We start from the raw sequence: 18,287 nt of genomic DNA, 5'->3' as shown, positions 1-18,287 counted from the left end.
AAATGAAAAATATTTTCATCTCCTGCATTTAAAACATGTATTTTTAAAAGCAGCTCAACTGCTTGCTGTCCACACAAATCTGACAGTGTATTTAATTACCCCCCAGTAATTTTGTGTTGAGTTACCACCGATCTAAAAGCATAAAGTCAGCATTTGTGATTATATCACACTGAAATTCAACACCTAAATTACAGAAGTAAAATAGAGATAAATAAATGATGTTTAAATAAGGGCTTTGGTAATTTCAATACCAAATTCAATGTTTTCTCTGTTATCATCTGAAGCATTTTAACCCAAATGAGAGAGACTAGCAGGTGAGGGAGTTCCAGAGCTCACAGAAACCCAGAATAAGGGGGTTCCAGCCCGTCTTACCTGCCCAGAGCTCTGTCTCCTTCCTGCCCTGTGCTCCCAGGGATGGGACCTTTGCCATGGCTGTGAACAGGACCTTGTTCCTGGCCTTGCCCCACAGCCCCGGGTTTCTGTGCTCAGCTGCAGATCCCATGTGGTCTATGACAGTCTGGAATTTCTTCTGGATTTCCTCTCTTCAGCTGTTTTTCTAGAGGATTCCTTTTCCCTTCTGGTTCCTGCACCAGCCTCCTGGGCTTGGGATCTGTGGGATTTGTGCTCCCTTTCCCCAAGGTGAGGATGTTTTCCAGCTGACATCATCTTCCAGTTGACAACATCTTCTGCTCCCTCTTGCTGCCTCCCCCAGCCCAGCACATGTGGATCAGGGATAATTGTTTTAGTTCACTCTTTCCCAGGTTGAACTTTTTGCTGGGACAGTGTTTAGCCTTTTATCATCACTCAGGGACAGCAAATTATAAATTATTGTGTCATTTTGCTCATCACGTTTTTCTGAAAACTCAAAAAAAAAAAATTACAGCTTGATTTCCTGAATGTAGCTTCATGATTTTCCCTAAAACTGGGCTCTTGGGATATTCAACAAACCACGGGACAAACCCTGTGTTACAAAGAAATACCTTGGAACAAACCACTTCATTTTCACTCCTATTCATGTTGTCACGAGCTACTCCTCTGGAACTCTTCCTAAAGTCTTCTTTCAAAAGAGATTTTTAAAGAACTATGGATAACAAATATAAACGTGTGACATACAAACAGGACACGGGCACTTCTACACAGAAGCAATTTGCCACCTGCTTAGCAGGGAACCAAAATAATTCAGTGTATCTGAATTAGTTCTGTTGCTCCTGACAGAGCCAAGAGCTGTGTCCAGCAGCAGAGCCAGGATTCCACTGGAGGTTAGCTCAAGCAGCAGAGCCAGGACTTGGGGAAGGAGCCTGTGGCTGTAGGAGAGGGAGGAGGAGAGTTTTTGGCTTTCGTTGTCAGCTTAGTTCTGCCTTTTCCAAACGCTCCATCAGGGATTTCAGTGGTGTGGATGTGGCCTGTGCAGGGATCTCCACACCCCCTGGTCCAGCTCCAGTCTGAAAGGGTCACAAGGATTGCACCTTCCATTGCCAGTAGCAAAGTATGAGAGAGATCTGGGGGGGTGGAAAGGGCAATGTCTCTGTTTCGGTCTCAGGAAGCAGGGCTGTCTTCCTGGGAATAACAGCAGGAGCAGCTGTAGCTCTTTCAGTAGGCTGAAACAAGATATAAAAACATGGATCAAAGAAAAGCCCATCTGGGCAAAAACAACACACACAAAACTTCTGTAAGGTTCTATTTGTAATTATCTCTTGAATTGTGCACTGATAAAAAAGGATTTGTGTTATATTCCATTTGCGTGGGGAGCATTTTCCTCAATGCCATCTATGCCATGGTCATTTCTGGCAGCACAAACAGAAGTTGGGCAACTTATCCCCTATTTACATTGGGAAAAGGGGGATTCAAGGAGTACCCAGGGCCCTGTGGCACGATGCTTGGAGGAACACACCCTTATAAATGCCATGTTCTCCCCAGACCCCTCTGGTTGCTGTCTTGGAGGCAGGACAAGCTCCCTGGCTGTGAGCAGGTCAGACCCCATCCATGCAAGGAGAGGGGCTGAGGCTTCCATGGATTTCCAGCAAGGATCAGCTGGAGCAACCTCTGATGAAGTCACGAATAAGCATAGAATGGCTGTTTTCCCTGTTTCCCTTTTAAGCCTGCTGAATTTTTCCTTTTCCTTGTCCTTCCCTCTAAAGAAGGAAATTCTATTTGACAAGATTTTTTTCTGCTGGTGCCCAGATTTCATGGTTTTTAAAGGCTTTGGAGATTTCCATTTTTAGGTTCTCTGGGGTGCCCAGGAGACTCTCCAATCCTGCCAATACAGCAAGGGAAGGGCTCTGATGCTTTATGAGAAAAAGAGGAGAGACCAGAGGTGACCCGAGGGCTTACCTTGTGCATGTGGCCTGAAGGGCTATGACCAAAGAATGAAAGCTAAAGAGAAAAATAAAAACAAAAATAAAAACTGAAAAGGGGAGGGAAGAGAGGAAAAAATGGAAGAGAAGAAAGAGATTAAGAGTTTACAGTGTGTTTAGCTGAGATAAAGCTGTGGTTACAGACAGAGTGCAACAAAACTCCCAGGTGAGAGGAAATATGGAGTGTAAAGTTGGGTCCAAGGGCTCGGGGCTCAACTCAGCTCACCAGAGCCCCTTTGTCCCTTGGACTGGTGACAGTCATCCCCTGCCTCCTGAATCCAGCCCAGTCACAGCCACAGGCTCAGGGAAAACATCATCTGAATTCTTCTGACACCTCAAAACCCCCCAAACCCAACCCTGATGAGGTTTGGGTTCAGTCTCAGGTGCAAGTCCAGCTCAGCCCTGTTGGCCCTGACCAAGCTGTGCCATGGCCATGTCACTGGAAATGGGTGTGTTCAGCTGAGGGAAATTTTGGGGTCAAATACATCAGTTCTGACTGGAGAAAGGCCGATGACAGGAACTGAGGTGGCAGTGACAGCTGTGGCTGCAGGTGAGGGGACAAGAGCGAGGCCCCTCATTCCTGCTGGGAAAGGCTGGTCCATGCAGCTGCACGGGAAGATGCTGGAGATGGGAGAGAGGGAGCAAAGATCCTGGCTCCTTCCCCAGAGCACCTGCTGACCTCAACCCTCGCTCTCTCCCATCCCAGGGTGGATGGACCCCCATCTCTGCCAAGTCCTGTGTTATGGACTTCACTGAAGGACAGCAGAAGGAACAATTCAATTTAAGCAGTCAACCTGTCCTTCCCAGAGGGACTGATCCAAGTGCAAACTGTTTTCCTGGAGCTCTCCCACTTTCTCTCTGCACTGCACACACGAGCTCTCTAAGGACATTTCCTTAGCCCAGGTGAAATGAATAATGGTCATGTGCACATACAGCAGCTGTCCCAGCTGCATGACCTTACCTTTTCCTCTAACTCTTTTATTTGTCTTTTTTGGCCTTCAATTCTTTCTTCTAGCTCTTTAATTCTCTGTCAGATTTCAAATAAAAAAATATTTATTAACCAACCAAATAACAGATGTACCCAGAAGATGCATTAGTTTGGGGGATATAAATTGGATGTGCTGTGCTTCTACCAAAAATACATTGGGTATTAAGCTGCAGGTGAGTCCTCTGTGAATGTCACTGTGTGTGACGAGGTCAGGAAAACCAAGATGCCCCGTGTGCAGGGTTATCCAAGGCCAACCAACATCTGCCCCAGGACCAGCCAGTGGTGGGACAGCTCTAGGAGCAGAGGCTGGTGCTCACAGGGACCATCCCACCCTGGATCCCACCACGTCCTGCCCCTGTGCCCACCTGCTGTGCGTGTTGAATGAGCTCCATCCTTTCCCGCAGGATTTGGGCGTCCCTCTCCCGGAGCTCACTCATCACCTGCCGCTTCCATTGCTCCACGGCGCTCTTCAGCTTCTCCTTCTCCTCTTCTGAAAGAAGTTCGGAAATTTTGGCTCCAGCTTCTTGCTGCAGGGCATCATAGAGCATGGCTTCTAATTCCAGAATTTGCTAATCAAAAACAATATAAGGCTGTCAGCTCGAACTTGTCCCTGGTGGGGTGAGGAGGTTGTGAGGAACTGAACATCCAGGTAAGGCAGTGGGAGCAGTGGAGGGGTTTCTGTGCTGAGCCTCCCACACAGGACAACGTGTAAAAACTCAATCCAAAGGGAAAATACTTCAGGCTGCCTTTACCCCATGGGGTTCTGAGTAGCACTGGAACTGTAACAGCTCTGGGCCCAGTGCAGTGTGCCCCTCATACATGTGTGGGAGTCTGGCCGTGGGGAGAGAAGGGAAAAGGAAAAAAAAAGAAAGGAAGGGGGAAAGGGAGAAGGGAATAGGGAGAAGGAAAAAGGGAGAAGGGACATTCAAAGAAGACTCATTTTGTGAGTTACAGATACTTTTTACACGTAGTTTTCAGTCCCTCAGTTCCCCTTTCCCATCTCTCCAGTTCACAGCAGCAGAGGACACGGCAGGACCAGTCCATGCTCCCGCCAGGAAGGAACAACTCCCTGCTGTGTGTGTGCAGATTTTGTACCAACCAGCTGAAATGCTTTGTGGGAAGGCATTCCCAGCCCTTCCTCTGGCAGAGCTCTCAGCTCTGAGAGGCTCCATGCTCAAGGAAATGAACCTGTCTGGTAGCTGGGCTCTGCTCTTGCAGTCTCAGGCTGCAGAGCCTCCACTGTGTCAGAAAGGGCACTTCATGCAGGCGGATGAGCCCTCCAGATTCACTGAGATGGAGAAGTGTGTGGGAAATGGGCTGGCAGTGTTTCCCCAGGGTCACTGAGCCTGGCACCCTCCTAGGGCAGGCGGCCTTGCCAGACAATGTCTTCTGCTTTGGAATCCAAGACAAATGCTATTCCCTCAGACAAGCCAAAAGCAAGCTGCAGTCTTTTTCAGCAAGTTTGATACAGAGCAAGACAAAGGACAGCAACTGATGGCACCTCTGCACACCCTCTGCAGAGCTGGTGGTGTCTTGCAAAGCTTTCCCTGGTCTCAGAAGAACCCTACTGCAATAGAATCACAGAATTTTTGTGGCTGGAAAAGTCCTCAAGGTCCATCAAGTCCAACCATTCCCTCAGCACTGTCAAGGCCACCACTAACCCATGCCCTCAAGTGCCAGACTGGGGACACAGCTTTTAAAGCCCCCCAGGGTCTGTTGTGATAATTCAGCTCAACTCAAAATCATGTTTCTCCACCCAAGGCTGCTGGTGGTGTTTCCTCACTATGGCTTAGCAGAGCCAGGACAGCAGAACACACTCACAGGGACAGTGACACCCTGGCAGAAGTTACAGCACTGATGATAACCCACCTCCGTGGGGAAGATCACATCAGATCTCAGCAGAAGATTCTGCTTTCCCATTATAAAACAACCCCAAGACCCTCACTAACCTTGTCCTAACAAAACACTGTTACTTGAGACATGGGTTTGTTCTTGGCCCCAAACTGCTGGGCCTGGGCACATTCCCTGTCTCCAGAGCAGCAGCAGTGTGAGCCAAGTGCTTCCTGGAGCAGAATCCCCTCCAGCAGCCACTGGAGTGAGAACCGTGCAGACAGATTAGCGGTTCCGGCTGGTAATCTTGTTGGCTCCCGTTCAGGAGGGATGGTGATTAGCAGCTCCCCATCTCCAGGGGCACAAAAGAAACATGGAAGTGAAGCAAATTTTATAAAGCAGAAGAGCTTTTGCCACTCGAATTGTGGGGCAGAACAAAGCTTTCTGTTGCTTTCAGGCTGCATTTGTGCCTGGGAGCAAAGCCCAGTGCTGTGCCTGGGTTATGTGTGTGATGCCTTCAAAAAATACAGGAAAACTAAATAACCCTCTGCCCCCTCTGCATGGGCTGCACAGAGTCATTGCACTCACTCCTTCCCCATGAGCAGCAGAGCTGAGGAGCTGAACTGTTGTTGGGCCCTTTGGTAAATTTGGGATCCTGGATTGGGAGATCCATCTCATGGCTGTGAGCTGCAGGGGTGCTGAGGGACACCTGAATTCACAGCAATGGCTCCATGTCTGAGCTCTCCCGCATACTCCATGACATTCCCAGGTGTTTCAAGTTATGCCATATGCTTTTTCCACTCTGCTGCTGTTGTGAGTTTCCATACAGATTTCTGGATCTATTTAGGAGCAGGAAATGTCTAGGCTAAAATATCTATTTGGGAAAGAAAAGTTACTGAAAACATAATTTCCTTACCAGTCCTTAATTCACTTCTGGTGAATTAAAACTTGTATTTCCTAAACCTGCAAGTGCCGCCCAAATCCAGGGAATTCTGTTCACGAGGAACTCATTGTCAGCTCAGGGTGTAGAGGATCTGGCTAACACTCAGCCTGTCATACTCCACAGGGAGTCCACAGGGAACAGACCACACACATCACAGCAGGTGAGTTAATTGAGGTGTAATAACTCAGTCAAGACTGATGTCCCTCACCTTGTGAGCCTGGTCCAGGGACTGCTTCCTGAAGTCCAGCTCATCGTCCAGGTAGCCCTTTTGCTTGCTGAACAGCTCCTGGGGACCAAGGAAGGGGCTGTCAGTGACCACCACACCCCACCAGGGGTCCTCCAGCCCCTCCCCTGCTGCTCCTTCCCCGGTACCTTCTCGTTTTCCAGGTCCAGCATTTTCTGCTGCAGCGCCGACTCCGTCACCTCGATCTGCTGGAGCCACTGCACAGACAGAGAGCAGAGCCAAGCCTGAGCAGGGCACAGCCTGTGAGCCCAGCTTCCCTGGGACTCAGGGTGTGTCAGCACACAGCAAGTACTCAAACAAAAGCAAAATTAACTATACAATTATATTTTTCTATTCTATATATTGGTGATGAAAAAATGGTGTATTTCAAAGCCTGGCCATTACCTTCTGACATTGCTTTGTTAGTTCAGTACTATTTTAAATTAGGCAGTGTCTGTCTGCATTGCCATAATGTTACCTTTACTTTGACAAAAACTAGTGTAATTCCACATAAAGCATTGTGGTGTTTTGTGATGGAGCCATCATCTACATCACCAGTGTGTATTCTGAGAGGCACATGTGTACTGAGGAGTGATGCACTGGTTGTTACCTTTTCAGCCAATGTGAGGACAGTCCTTGCTTGTATGATGACTACTTGCTCTTCGTTGGTCAGGTTCTGCATCAAAACAAAATACAATTACAACAAATCCCAGTGTCTTGTTATTAACCCACTACTTAGGCCACTGCTGCATTAAATAAATCTGAAATTAAATATGTTCAAGGAACAATAAACCAAGGCAGAGAAAATTAGTATTGTAATGCAACATTGTTGTAAAAGCCATTGTCAGTATTCATACCGAATCCTTGTCATACATAGAGTTAATTGTCCTAAAATTCTCATATTTACCAAATAAAAAAGGTGACACTGGATCTATTTTTACCCAAAAGGGAGTAAACACACAGCTACACAGGACAAGATCAAGCTCAGCACAAAGTGCCACTGAGAGAAGAGACACAGTGTCCATCCCATGCACAGTCCTCACTTTGCCAGCCAAGCCATGATTTTGGGAAGCATTTGTTGAGATGTTGGCTATTCCATCCATCTTCTTTTGCTTTTTAATAAAATCAAAGTAGTGAAACTGGGGTTTGCATTTCATCCCAAACTTCAGTCTGACACAGATACAGCAGGAGAAGGGAATCCCCTCGCCTGGGCCTCGCTTGTGTCTGGACCCAGAGCAGCATCAGCCCGCGGGGCTGGGGGAAGGTGGTGATCAGGGTGACTGTGATGAGCTTCAATTCAAGGCACAGCCTGGGAACAGTGACAGTGCTGTCCAGCAGGGATAGACCTGTAGAATCCCAGACTGGTTTGGGTTGGAAAGGACCTAAAACCCATCTCATTTCAACTCCCCTGCCATGAGCAGGGACATCTTCCACTAGCCCAGGTTGCTTTGGACACTTCCAGGGATGGGGCAGCCACAGCTTCTCTGGGCAACCTGTGCCAGGGCCTCACCTCCCTCAGGTACTTATAGTTTTGTTACTTCCAGGCTGCCCTGCAGCCCTGGGAATGGTGTTTCCCTGTTATCCAACCTGTCCAGAGGCACAGGGAGAGCTGGGGTGCAGCCCGGGTGCAGAGCTGTGAGAATGGTGGAGATCTTTCTGCAGCCCCAGTGAAGGTGGTGGGGTCCCCCAGGAGGACCCCAGAGTGGATGAGGGCTCTCTAAGACCCTGGGCTGGAGAGGGCTCTGCTTTCCTCAGCCCCTCACAGCCCCAGGTGCTCTGCTGAGAGAGGAGAGCGCAGGAGAAGATACAGAAAGACACATGGATCTCCCATGCACACAACCATTTGTGTGATTAGTCACTGCCACTTGCTGAAGGAAAACACTTGCAAATTTCTTATTATTTGCTTACCTTTTGTTTAATATCCTGGTTACTATCAGGGGTTTATAGGTCATTAAACAAAATTAAAACATGCAGCTGCTGAAATGCAAAAGCAAAGCAAACGCAGAGCAAGCAAATCAAGAAACCATGTGACCAGTGGCCAGAAAACACCAAACACCAACGTTATTTTCCAAATGACAGAAATATTAAGAACAAAATGGTGACGTTGAGCCCCTGTGTGGCACTTCAGCAGGCTGGTAACAAAACCTTAAAAAGCCAGAAAATGCTTCGCTCGCAGCCCAAACAGAGCAGGACAGGCTGTGCAGCACCAAGCCCAGGCGGCCTTGCTCGCTTGACACGAGGACAAGTATTCCCCAAAGCATGCACAATTTATTAAAGGAACATACACTTACGGCGTTATCCCCTAAAATGTCCAATTTTTTCATCAGCTCTGCTACTACTATGTCCTGACAAGAGAGAAATGGAGAACCAGGAGTCAGCACAGTGTGTCTGATTTTGTTTAGGGAGAGGAGGATAGGAAAGGAGAATCCCTTACTGTTACACCTTCTGCCTCGCAGTACACCTGGAGGGGGCTCTTCCCCTCTGTGAACGGGCCGTGCAGGAAGTTGATGGCAGGGGACCGTCTCTCCCTCTCCTGAAAGGACAGTAATTCCTTGGTTACCCCCTCTGGCGTGTCAGTCACATCACAGAGTCATGGAAGTGTTTCAGTTGGAAGGGACTTTAAACACCATCTCATCCCACCCTGTGCCATGGGCAGGGACACCTTCCACTATCCCAAGTTGCTCCAAGCCCCATCCAGCTTGGCCTTGAACACTTTCAGGGATAGGGCAGCCACAGCTTCTCTGGGCAACAATAGATTTCAACAAAACTATACCATAATAAATACACAATACAGATTGCATTGAAATTTTGTTTGTAAGTGGCTGCTTTGTTAATGTCTCCTTGGAGAATTTCAGAACCAGTTTCCAAGAGCTCTCGGGTTCTGTCTGTACAGGTAGGGATACAGAAAACAGAAGGCTCAGGGGAGTAACTGCAGTGGCCACCTGATTCCTCCTGTGCAGATTTAGCAAGAGGTGAAACACTGTGATCGTTTTTGGCAATGAAAATAATTTCTTTCTATTTTTCTCTCCCAGGGATGATCCATTCTGATTTTACCTCTTTGCCTTTTCAGGACAGAAGGAGAACAGTAAAATGCACATTTACAGCATGGGCCAATTTTCTGGATCTTAAAACTACTTAAGCAGTAACACTGCCAGAACAATCTATGGTGAATATCAGTGTTGATTCCTGGTTGCTTGGGGTTTTCCCCTTTTATTAGCACTTTGTACCAAGGCCTGTGGCCTCACTCAGTGCAGTGTGTCCCTCTCCAGACACCCCTGTTCCCAAACCACCAGTGCCTCCAGCCCTGGTTTGCAAAGCCCAGGGCAGGACCGTGGCTGCCACACATGCTCACTTCCAGCTCCAAGATCCTGAACTCCAGAAGCTCATTTTGGTCCTTCACATCCTGGACATCATGTTTCAGACGAGCTTCCTCGGCTTCCATCTGTTTGATCTGCAAAAGAGACAAAGCAACTCGTCCTTAGCACTGTTAGCAGAGTCACTCCTGATCCACTGTGCACTGATCCTGCTGGGACAGGGCTGGGGGCACTGGGGGCTCAGCCCACCCCCCCGTGGGCAGTGGGAGCACTGGGGGTCCCAACCCACCCCAGGATCATCATGAGCAGGGACACATGACCCCAGTCATGGGGGGACACAGGGCTCTCCCCCAGAGCCACCATCCTCACATGGCCTCACACCAGACACGTGTGGGCCAACAGGGAATGTTGGAAAACACTTCTCCCCAGAGGTTTATAAGGATCCTGTATTACACATAAATTATTGCTACAGAGCTGTGCAACACAGATTAAAATACTGCCCTTTCTGCATCCCTTCAGCTACAAATATTATCGGAATAATACAAATAGAAGCATTGAACACCTTTTCTACCAGTTCCTGATTTCTTCTGTAGAGTGCTTGCTTCTCCTCAATCCACTTCATGTCCTTGGGAAGGAAAGGACCAACACAGAAGGTGAAGCTGGCGATGTTTAGCACCAACACAGCAGCAAGTATTTCACTAAATCTCACATATAGAAGGACAGAGCAACACTGCATATGAAACTATAATTTCATTGTTTCCTAAAATAATTTCCTAAGCTAAACTTGGCCAACTTACTTTAACGGAGTGTAGTACGCAAATAGAATGGAAACATTCCAGTGATTAAAAAACTTTTTCAGATCAAAAATTTGCATTAAAGGGGATATTTCCACCTATGTGTCTACTATTAAATTTCTAGTTTGCTAAATACAAATGACATATTTCTGAAGATCAGGCAAAATAAACCTTATTTGGAAATTAATCTCTTAGTCTGAGGGGCAGAACACTGTTTATCAGCAAGGGCAACAACAATAGGAGGTTAAACTGGAAAGGCAACTATGAAATGATTTAATATTACTTTAAAGTTCTCAAAACAATTTTCTGTTTATTTTTTCTTTTTGTTTTGCTTGGTTGGTTGGTTGGTTTTTGTCTGGAAAAGTACTACACAAGCTAGAAGCAACCTGGGAACATTTCTGGTTCCCCAGCAGGGAGGCAGGACAAGGGCTGGAGTCATTTGTGGTGTTACCTGTCCCTGCTCAGCCAGGGCCTTCTCCAGGTCTTCTATCTGAGCCTGGGACCGGTGGATTTCTGCTTGGAGCTGCTCACGTGTCTGTGGGATACAATGGAGAAAGAAAAAAAACAAAGAATCAATAAATAATACAAATTTCTCCAAAAGATCAAAGCTAACGCAGGTACAGAAAATACTCAAACCACCAAATATTTTCAACAAGTGATTTTTAAAGTTCTTTGGCAGAATGAACCTGAGCACACAGCATCAGCCAGGAATCAAATAAAGTCTGTGAGGTGGGATAATGATTTTGAGATTTAAGTCCAGATTAACAAAACAGTGAAGCAGAGGTTGGTCACGGCAGGCTGCAGCCAGCAACCCCCCTGCTCTGGAACAATGAGTGTAAAAAGCCATTTCTCTATGAAAACAAATAAAAATTAGTATGCCACAGTTCTGGGCACACCTGGTTCCCTTAAGTTTGGGGCAAGTTAAAAAGCTCAGGGCAGACCCCACATATATAACATTGGAGAATGGCAAATTCCATTGACTGTTACCACCTTATCTACGATTTACTGTCTTATCTATGATTTACTGCCTTATCTATGATTTACTACCTTACCTGTTTAGTACCTATTTAGGGTCTTCCTGTACTGTGTGTCGTTGTTTACTATACTTATATCTTCCTGCTTTCTCATATAGACAACACCTTCCTACACTTTTGGAGAATAAATGCAGTTATTATCAGCTGCTTAATTCATTAAATAGTTTTATAGAACTTTCTGTCCTCAAACCATTTCTCTGCTCTTTATTGTGTTATTTACACTGAAAATGATCTTGTTTGCATGACCTACACTAATCTCTCTTTTTGCTCACTGTGGAAAAATTAAAATCAAGTCACTTTTCTAGTTGGGCATATCTTGCTTCACTATGATTTTCATTCCAAGTGCAATCCCTAACACGTCAGAACAGACATCAGTTCTGGGAATATGTCTGGGAACGTCAGTTTTCATGCATTTCACCTTGATCTACTGTAAGTGTTCCTGGAAAACACCTTCACACAACAGATGTAGGATCAAATTAAGGCTCTGCAGGTGCCTTTCTCTTGTTAAACATCAGCTGTTTGGTTTGAACCCCTTGCCATGGGCAGGGACACCTTCCACTAGCCCAGGTTACTTCAAGCACCATCCAACCTGGCCTTGTACATTTCCAGGGATGGGGCAGCCACAGCTTCTCTGGGCAACCTGTGCCAGGGCCTCACCACCCTCACAGCCAAGAACTCCTTTCTAACTCTTTGGAACATACAACAAACTCATAACAAATGCAATACTTTAGCCCAGCTGTCAGGAGCCTCAGGGGCTGCACAAGCACATGGGCAGGCAGAGCAGCACAGGGCATTTTGCAATTTAATTAAGAGAAAAAAATCTCAGCTATAAGCCTTCTAAACATTTCATGAGGCATCATGTAATCTCTCAGATCCCAGAAGGAATTAAACACCACGCATTATACATTTAAGGCTATCTGTCCTAGTTCTTTATAGAAAAAGAGCTTAATTTCAAGGATTTCCCAAAAAAATTTCTCTCTGGATTTCCCTTAAACTTATCAGAGGTGAAAAGACTCAGCTGTAGCAATGGTGGATCCTCAGCAAACCCTTCCTTGGGAGGCTGGTTGGAGTCAGAGACTCCAGAGACCCCCAGCCAAGCCCCCCTGGCTGACTCCCAGCCTGGCTGCTGCAGGTGTGATTGAGAACAACCTGAGCAGGTACAATTGGACCCCTCACCCCCCCCCTTACAATTCCAACCCTTTATGTTCATCTAATATAAGCCATGTAGACCTTAACTTCTCGTTCTGCATCCAGGGTCCCTCCGACCTGCTCCTGCAGCAGGGCATAGGCTCGTTGCAGGGCCTGGTATTCCATGGTCAGCTGCCGGAACCGCAGCTCTGTCTCCTCCTTGGCCATGCCCTGCAACCAAAACACAGAGTGGATTAGGCATGTTTTCTCTAAAAAGTGCCAAAATGATCACTTTTGAAATGCAATTTGGGAAGCACAGCACTAAGGATGTTGTTTATGTGCCCTCAGACTACTTCTCCCCCTAAACACTTCCAGAAAATGCAATACAGAAATAAAAAGATAATCCCCTGCCTTGAAAAGATAAAAACTTGCCATCCATGTAACACACTAATGATGCATCACCCTTTCTTACTGTAACAGGGAAAACCATCACATTAAAGGTGAAAACACAACTTTCTTGGAACAACAAAAGGTTTCTAATCTGGGGAGGAAGCCAAGCCTGACAGGCTCACTCAATTATTAAAACACGAATCCAGAGCTAATACTTGTAGGAGTGGTGACAGCAACATGAAAGGAGCCCTTCATCTTCTTCACCCTCCTTACAATATCCAGCATGAAATGCTTTCATGTCAGGCTGGCCGGAATATTTCACTCAACATGAAATGAAATTACGCTGCTGGGTGCAGGCACCAACTCCCCACCAGCTGAACAGGGGAAAACATAAAGGAAGGAAAACCAAACAGGCTCATGCATCCACAAATGCATTCAGGTTCCTGCAGTGCAGCACACACCTGGTAACCATCACAGATCTCTTATGATGGAGACAGGGATTGTCCAGGTTGCCTCTGACAGATCTAATTACAGCCCATGGCACAGGTGAACAGGCAGCAGAGAACCTGCAGCCAGTGCACCATGGAAAGGCTGCACCTCATCAATGGCAATTTTCTGCCTGTTACAAGATTCTTGTTAAACCCTGAACCGTGTAATGGTCCAGTGATCTGACACACACCGAGGAATACATTTGTAGGGAAGCCTTGTAAAATACCAGGAATATTAATCTCTTTGATTTGCATTACCTTTGTGTACTCTGCACTGAGAGCTCCAGAACAGCCCAACCTCCATAATCCAATGAGGAACCAGCCTTTCCCTGGACCCTGGAGCTTTAGGGGAATGCTTCCAGCTCCTTCCCCAAACACAAACCTCATTGCTCTGGGCCAAGGTCAGAATGGCAAACAGAAGGATCTGACCCAAACTACACGTGCCCAAACCTGCAGCCAAGCTCAGAGTGAACAGACCTCCCGAGGATTGTCTGACTTCTCAGCCTTTTTAGACCTCTGACGTATAAACCTGCTGTAAATTTAATATTCTTATGATATATCATTTCCAGCTTGGCTACAAGCTGTGAAATTACTGAAGACCTGAGTTCCAGAGATACCAACCAACAAGCACAGTATCAAATTTAATACAAATGGTTAATTTTTTGGTCTGAGGTGAGAGAGGAATGATAGAACAGACCAGGAATTCCATTAAAAACTAGCAGTGAGTTTGCAAGCCAAAATAACACAGATTTGTGATGAGTACCTCTTCTAAGTCATCCTCAGGAGTGCAGGGGGTTTGGTCTGTCCGGTCAGTTTGGTAGGAGATGGAGGAACCATCTGACTCCAGGGAAGCTTCGTCGTCGTAGCCGTAAAATGTCTCCACAACCGGCTTCTGGCAGAGACAGAGGTCAGGGAATGTGGCCAAGCCATGGGCCCTGCAAGCCCCTGAGCTGGGGACAGTACTGGCCCTGGACACCTGGATAAACTGTGCCTCTGTGGGATCTGAACATGGGCACCTGGGAGAAACCTCAGTGCCAGGCTGTTGGGAATTCTCACTCTGCTGCTCTTTGGGAACTGGCACAGCTCTTTACACATGAATACACAGAAGTGTTTTCACCCCATGCCAGTGACAACAGCTAAAATGATTTAAATCACTGAACTGCCATATTTGTCATTAGGTATCACAGTGTGTGACCTCACAGCCCTTGTCTTTTTAAATGTATTTTCCTCCCAGTTTCTCTAAGGCCAAGCACCCTTTTCACCGAGTGTTCACCTCAGCATAAGGTGGGGCCTGTGCACTGAAATGCCTTTTAATCCATCATCATCACCACGATGTCCCCCCTGCCATCACAACTGTCACTTGAAAACTTAAGATCTTCAACAAGTATTCTATTTGAAAATGTGAATTTAATCACTACAGCAGTGTGTTTATGGTTTGAAGAAATCCAGTTTTCCATTCAAAGCTGCTTTTTGTTTAAAAGAATGAAGGGAGTGGTGGTAAAGGAAGATTTACCATAAATGCTTGAAAGCCAAAGACAACATTTCACAGATCAAAAAATATTTTTAATTGATGATTTACAAAAACATATCTAGATTTTGGCTTTTTGTTTTAATTTGCAGTGGGTAACTTTTGAAGGAGAATCATCAAATCCCAGACTGGTTTGGGTTGGAAGGGATCTTAAAGATCATTTAGTTCCAACCACCTGCCATGGGCAGGAACACCTTCCACTAGCCCAGGTTGCTCCAAGCCCTGTCCAACCTGGCCTTGGACACTTCCAGGGATGGGGCAGCCACAGCTTCTCTGGGCAACCTGTGCCAGAGCCTCACCACTCCCACAGCCAGAAATTCCTTCCCAATCTCCTATCTAACCCTGCCCTCTGGCAGTGGGAAGCCATTCCCTGTGTCCTGGCACTCCAGGCCCCTGGTCAAAATCCCACCCAACTTTCAGAGAGAGACAGAATGTGGCCCTCTCTGGAAGGCCTGCCTGACATGTGCAGGATGACAGGAGTTATCTCCCATCGACCTCAATTAATTATTTATAGATTAATTAGCTCCAGCCCCACCCTAATTTTCATCTGTAGATCACAGAGTGCTCATAGTCTCTGACATTAAACCTTTCTGTGCCATTACAGTGTTAATATTTACATTAACACCCTGCCAAGTTCTCATTAACTAACATTCCCTTTTCCCTGAGCTCCAACTACGGCTTCTCATAACGGGCAATTTTTGCATGTTACTAAACATCACCATGAATTATTTAAAACATACACATGTTTTCAGGCAGTGCCATTAGAAGATCATTTTGAGATGTGTTAATTCATAAAATCTGTCTCCTCCTAGGACAACCACATCCCACCAAAGTCCCACAGGGTAAGTCTAGAGCATGGAAAGGCTCAGAATGTGCAATGCAAAGGGGTCCCCTGCCCCTCCCAGATTTTTCCTAAATATCCCAAAACGGTCAGTGAATGTCCTTGAACTACATCACCCAAATTTAGGCTTAGGACCCATTTGCATACCCTTCAGGAGAACATTCCTCCGTGTGGCCCTGAGGTACCCAGAGCACCCCAGATCCAGCACTGCCCATCAGCATGTCACTGTACAAGCTTTTTCTTTTTACCTTAGGAATTCTTGTCATTTTTTTCCTTTGCTTCCTGAACCTTAACAACTTATCACGTTCCTGCAAGAACCAGAGACATGTGTTAGCTGTTTGCAGAGAGCTGCTATTCAAATTAACCACATCAGTGTTGGGAGCCATTGGGCAAGCAAGAAACAGGAATGTCACTGCTGGACACTGTCACCAGGTATGGGTTAGTTTACTCCAACATCTTTCAGGTTTGCATATACAAGTAGCTATTGCTCTTTATGTCCATGAAAATCTAACTAAAATACAGCTGATTATAAGCAACACAATGCAGTGAGACCTTGGGCTGCTCCGTGGGTGACTGTAGCACTCCAGCCCACGCCCAGGCTCTGCTCTCTCTGCCAAGAAAGAGAAGCAGAGACTGGTCCTGCCCTTGGCTGTGGTGGCTATTGGTGCCTCTGGAAGGTGCACACACAGAGTAGCCCCACTGCACAAAATTCAGGGGCTGTTTGAACTCAGCACTTTCAGAGTCAGCTCCGTCTCTAAGGATCTGCAGGTTCCTAGTGACCCTGGGAAAAGGTTTGAGAACTTACTGCTGTCAGCATTTTTTTCCAATCAGAGGAAATCATGGAACCATCAAATCCCAGACTGGTTTGGGTTGGAAGGGACCCTAAATATCACCTTCTTCCACTCCCTGCCATGGGCAGGGACACCTTCCACTAGAACAGGTTGCTCCAAGTCCTGTCCAACCTGGCCTTGGACACTTCCAGGGATGGGGCAGCCACAGCTTCTCTGGGCAACCTGTGCCAGGGCCTCACCACCCTCACTGGGAAGAACTCCTTCCTCTTTGTGGAGTCAGGTCAACTTTTTACAACACTGAGAAAAAAATCTCTTTTCTAGACTGCAAATCCAGGCAAAGCCCAGAATTGTAGAAGGGAAGTTCTAAAGGGAAAACCCTTAGATCTTTCATTTTAACCAGCTGGTAGAAGGATGTGATGACATTGTGGGACACTGACAATGTGCCACTGCCATGAGCCCGATGGCAAATCCCACTGTCAGCAGCAGTGGCAGAGGACAATCGAACACTCATTGCTTGGCAATGGGGAACAGGACATCCCATCAATACCTATTAGTGCTTAACTCCACAAAGTCCCTGCTGGTCATAACAGGGATGACTTGGGCAAGAGCAGGGGCTGAGCACAGGCCAGTGTGGGTGACACAAAGCCAGGGGTAACCTGAGTTAAAAAATGCAATTTCCATGTGGCAGAGCTGTCCTGGACATGGCTCTTGGCCACTGGGGCAGGTAGTGGGATTAAAACTTTCCTCTCCACTATCACTGTGTTTTTCTCTGGTGAACAACTGCTGATATAACATCTACATTGAGAAAACAGTGTGCCAGCTCTCTGCTGAACAGAAATGGGAGGGATAACAAATACTGTTATACTCTGCCTCCTTTCCACAGACAGCAATTTAAAGTGTACAAACATGGGGAGGAAGTTAATGCCATTCTTACCATGACACTCTTCACATAGCCAGCAGTCTCCAGGGTCTGATAAAAAAGAATGAAATAATGTCAGTAAGTGGACAGGCTTAAAAAGAAAGGAAAGAAAATTATTTTCTGGAGGAGTATTATTATTTTGGTGCTTTCTGTTTCCAGAGACTGAGAATGTATTAACAAAGAAGCAAACCCTCTAACCCAGCATTGCAGACCACCCTCTGTACACAGGAATCTTTAGCCCCAGTGATGTCTCCAGCTGAAGGAGCTCAGACACTTTCCCTCACAGGTGCTGGATCTGGCCACCAGACATGGTTCTGTCCTGCCAGTGCAATGCAGATGGAAAGGGTTTTTCCAAACATCACACCACAGATCAATTACTTTTATTACCACTAAGCACAGAAATGCCTGCCAGGTTCCACTGCTGTGCCTGTGGGCTCCCAGGACCCTGAGTACCCCTTGCTTAGGCTTCCTCTGCCCTGCCCTTGGTCACTCTCCTGTGAGAGCAGCACTGTTCCATCTTACCTTGGAGAGTTCATCAATGATGTTTTGCTGCTCAACAACTTGTAGTCTCAGGAAATCAACTTCTCTTTCTTCCTGGCTGTGGTCAAGGTCATTTAAGGAGCTTGGTCTCCTTATTGCTCCAGTTCTTTGCCTCTAAAACCAAAAACCACAGGGCAGATGAGGAAATGATCAGGAGGCTTTGCCAAAGGACTTGTCTAACT

At 46.6% G+C, this 18,287-nt stretch overlaps 1 protein-coding gene across 21 annotated transcripts in view; it reads right to left on the bottom strand.

Annotated features, from left to right (window-relative positions):
• Positions 1–18,287, bottom strand: part of JAKMIP3 (Janus kinase and microtubule interacting protein 3) — a 68,364-nt gene that overhangs the window by 11,812 nt on the left and 38,265 nt on the right. For 5 of the 21 annotated variants that reach the window (XM_051801073.1, XM_051801074.1, XM_051801086.1 and 2 more), the window contains 17 exons: positions 18,088–18,219; positions 17,581–17,616; positions 16,104–16,163; positions 14,250–14,378; positions 12,711–12,839; positions 10,898–10,981; positions 10,215–10,277; positions 9,691–9,789; positions 8,773–8,871; positions 8,624–8,683; positions 6,949–7,014; positions 6,488–6,556; positions 6,324–6,401; positions 3,708–3,911; positions 3,316–3,381; positions 2,332–2,373; positions 373–1,598 (listed from right to left, as the gene is read on the bottom strand). In XM_051801073.1, the coding sequence (XP_051657033.1) occupies positions 1,452–1,598; positions 2,332–2,373; positions 3,316–3,381; positions 3,708–3,911; positions 6,324–6,401; positions 6,488–6,556; positions 6,949–7,014; positions 8,624–8,683; positions 8,773–8,871; positions 9,691–9,789; positions 10,215–10,277; positions 10,898–10,981; positions 12,711–12,839; positions 14,250–14,378; positions 16,104–16,163; positions 17,581–17,616; positions 18,088–18,219 (1,563 nt within the window). In that variant the 3' untranslated portion in view covers positions 373–1,451. Of the gene's footprint in view, positions 1–372; positions 1,599–2,331; positions 2,405–3,315; positions 3,382–3,707; positions 3,912–6,323; positions 6,402–6,487; positions 6,557–6,948; positions 7,015–8,623; positions 8,684–8,772; positions 8,872–9,690; positions 9,790–10,214; positions 10,278–10,897; positions 10,982–12,710; positions 12,840–14,249; positions 14,379–16,103; positions 16,164–17,580; positions 17,617–18,087; positions 18,220–18,287 lie in introns of those variants that run through there. The other 16 variants (XM_051801082.1, XM_051801090.1, XM_051801094.1 and 13 more) reach the window with 12 other exon arrangements.

Source organism: Manacus candei, unplaced genomic scaffold (genome assembly GCF_025592945.1).
Source record: "Manacus candei isolate 608988 ecotype Guabito, Panama unplaced genomic scaffold, ASM2559294v1 h1tg000050l, whole genome shotgun sequence".
Taxonomy (NCBI): domain Eukaryota; kingdom Metazoa; phylum Chordata; class Aves; order Passeriformes; family Pipridae; genus Manacus; species Manacus candei.
Note: the sequence above shows the minus strand (reverse complement) of the source record. Positions and strands in the feature narration are given on the sequence as shown.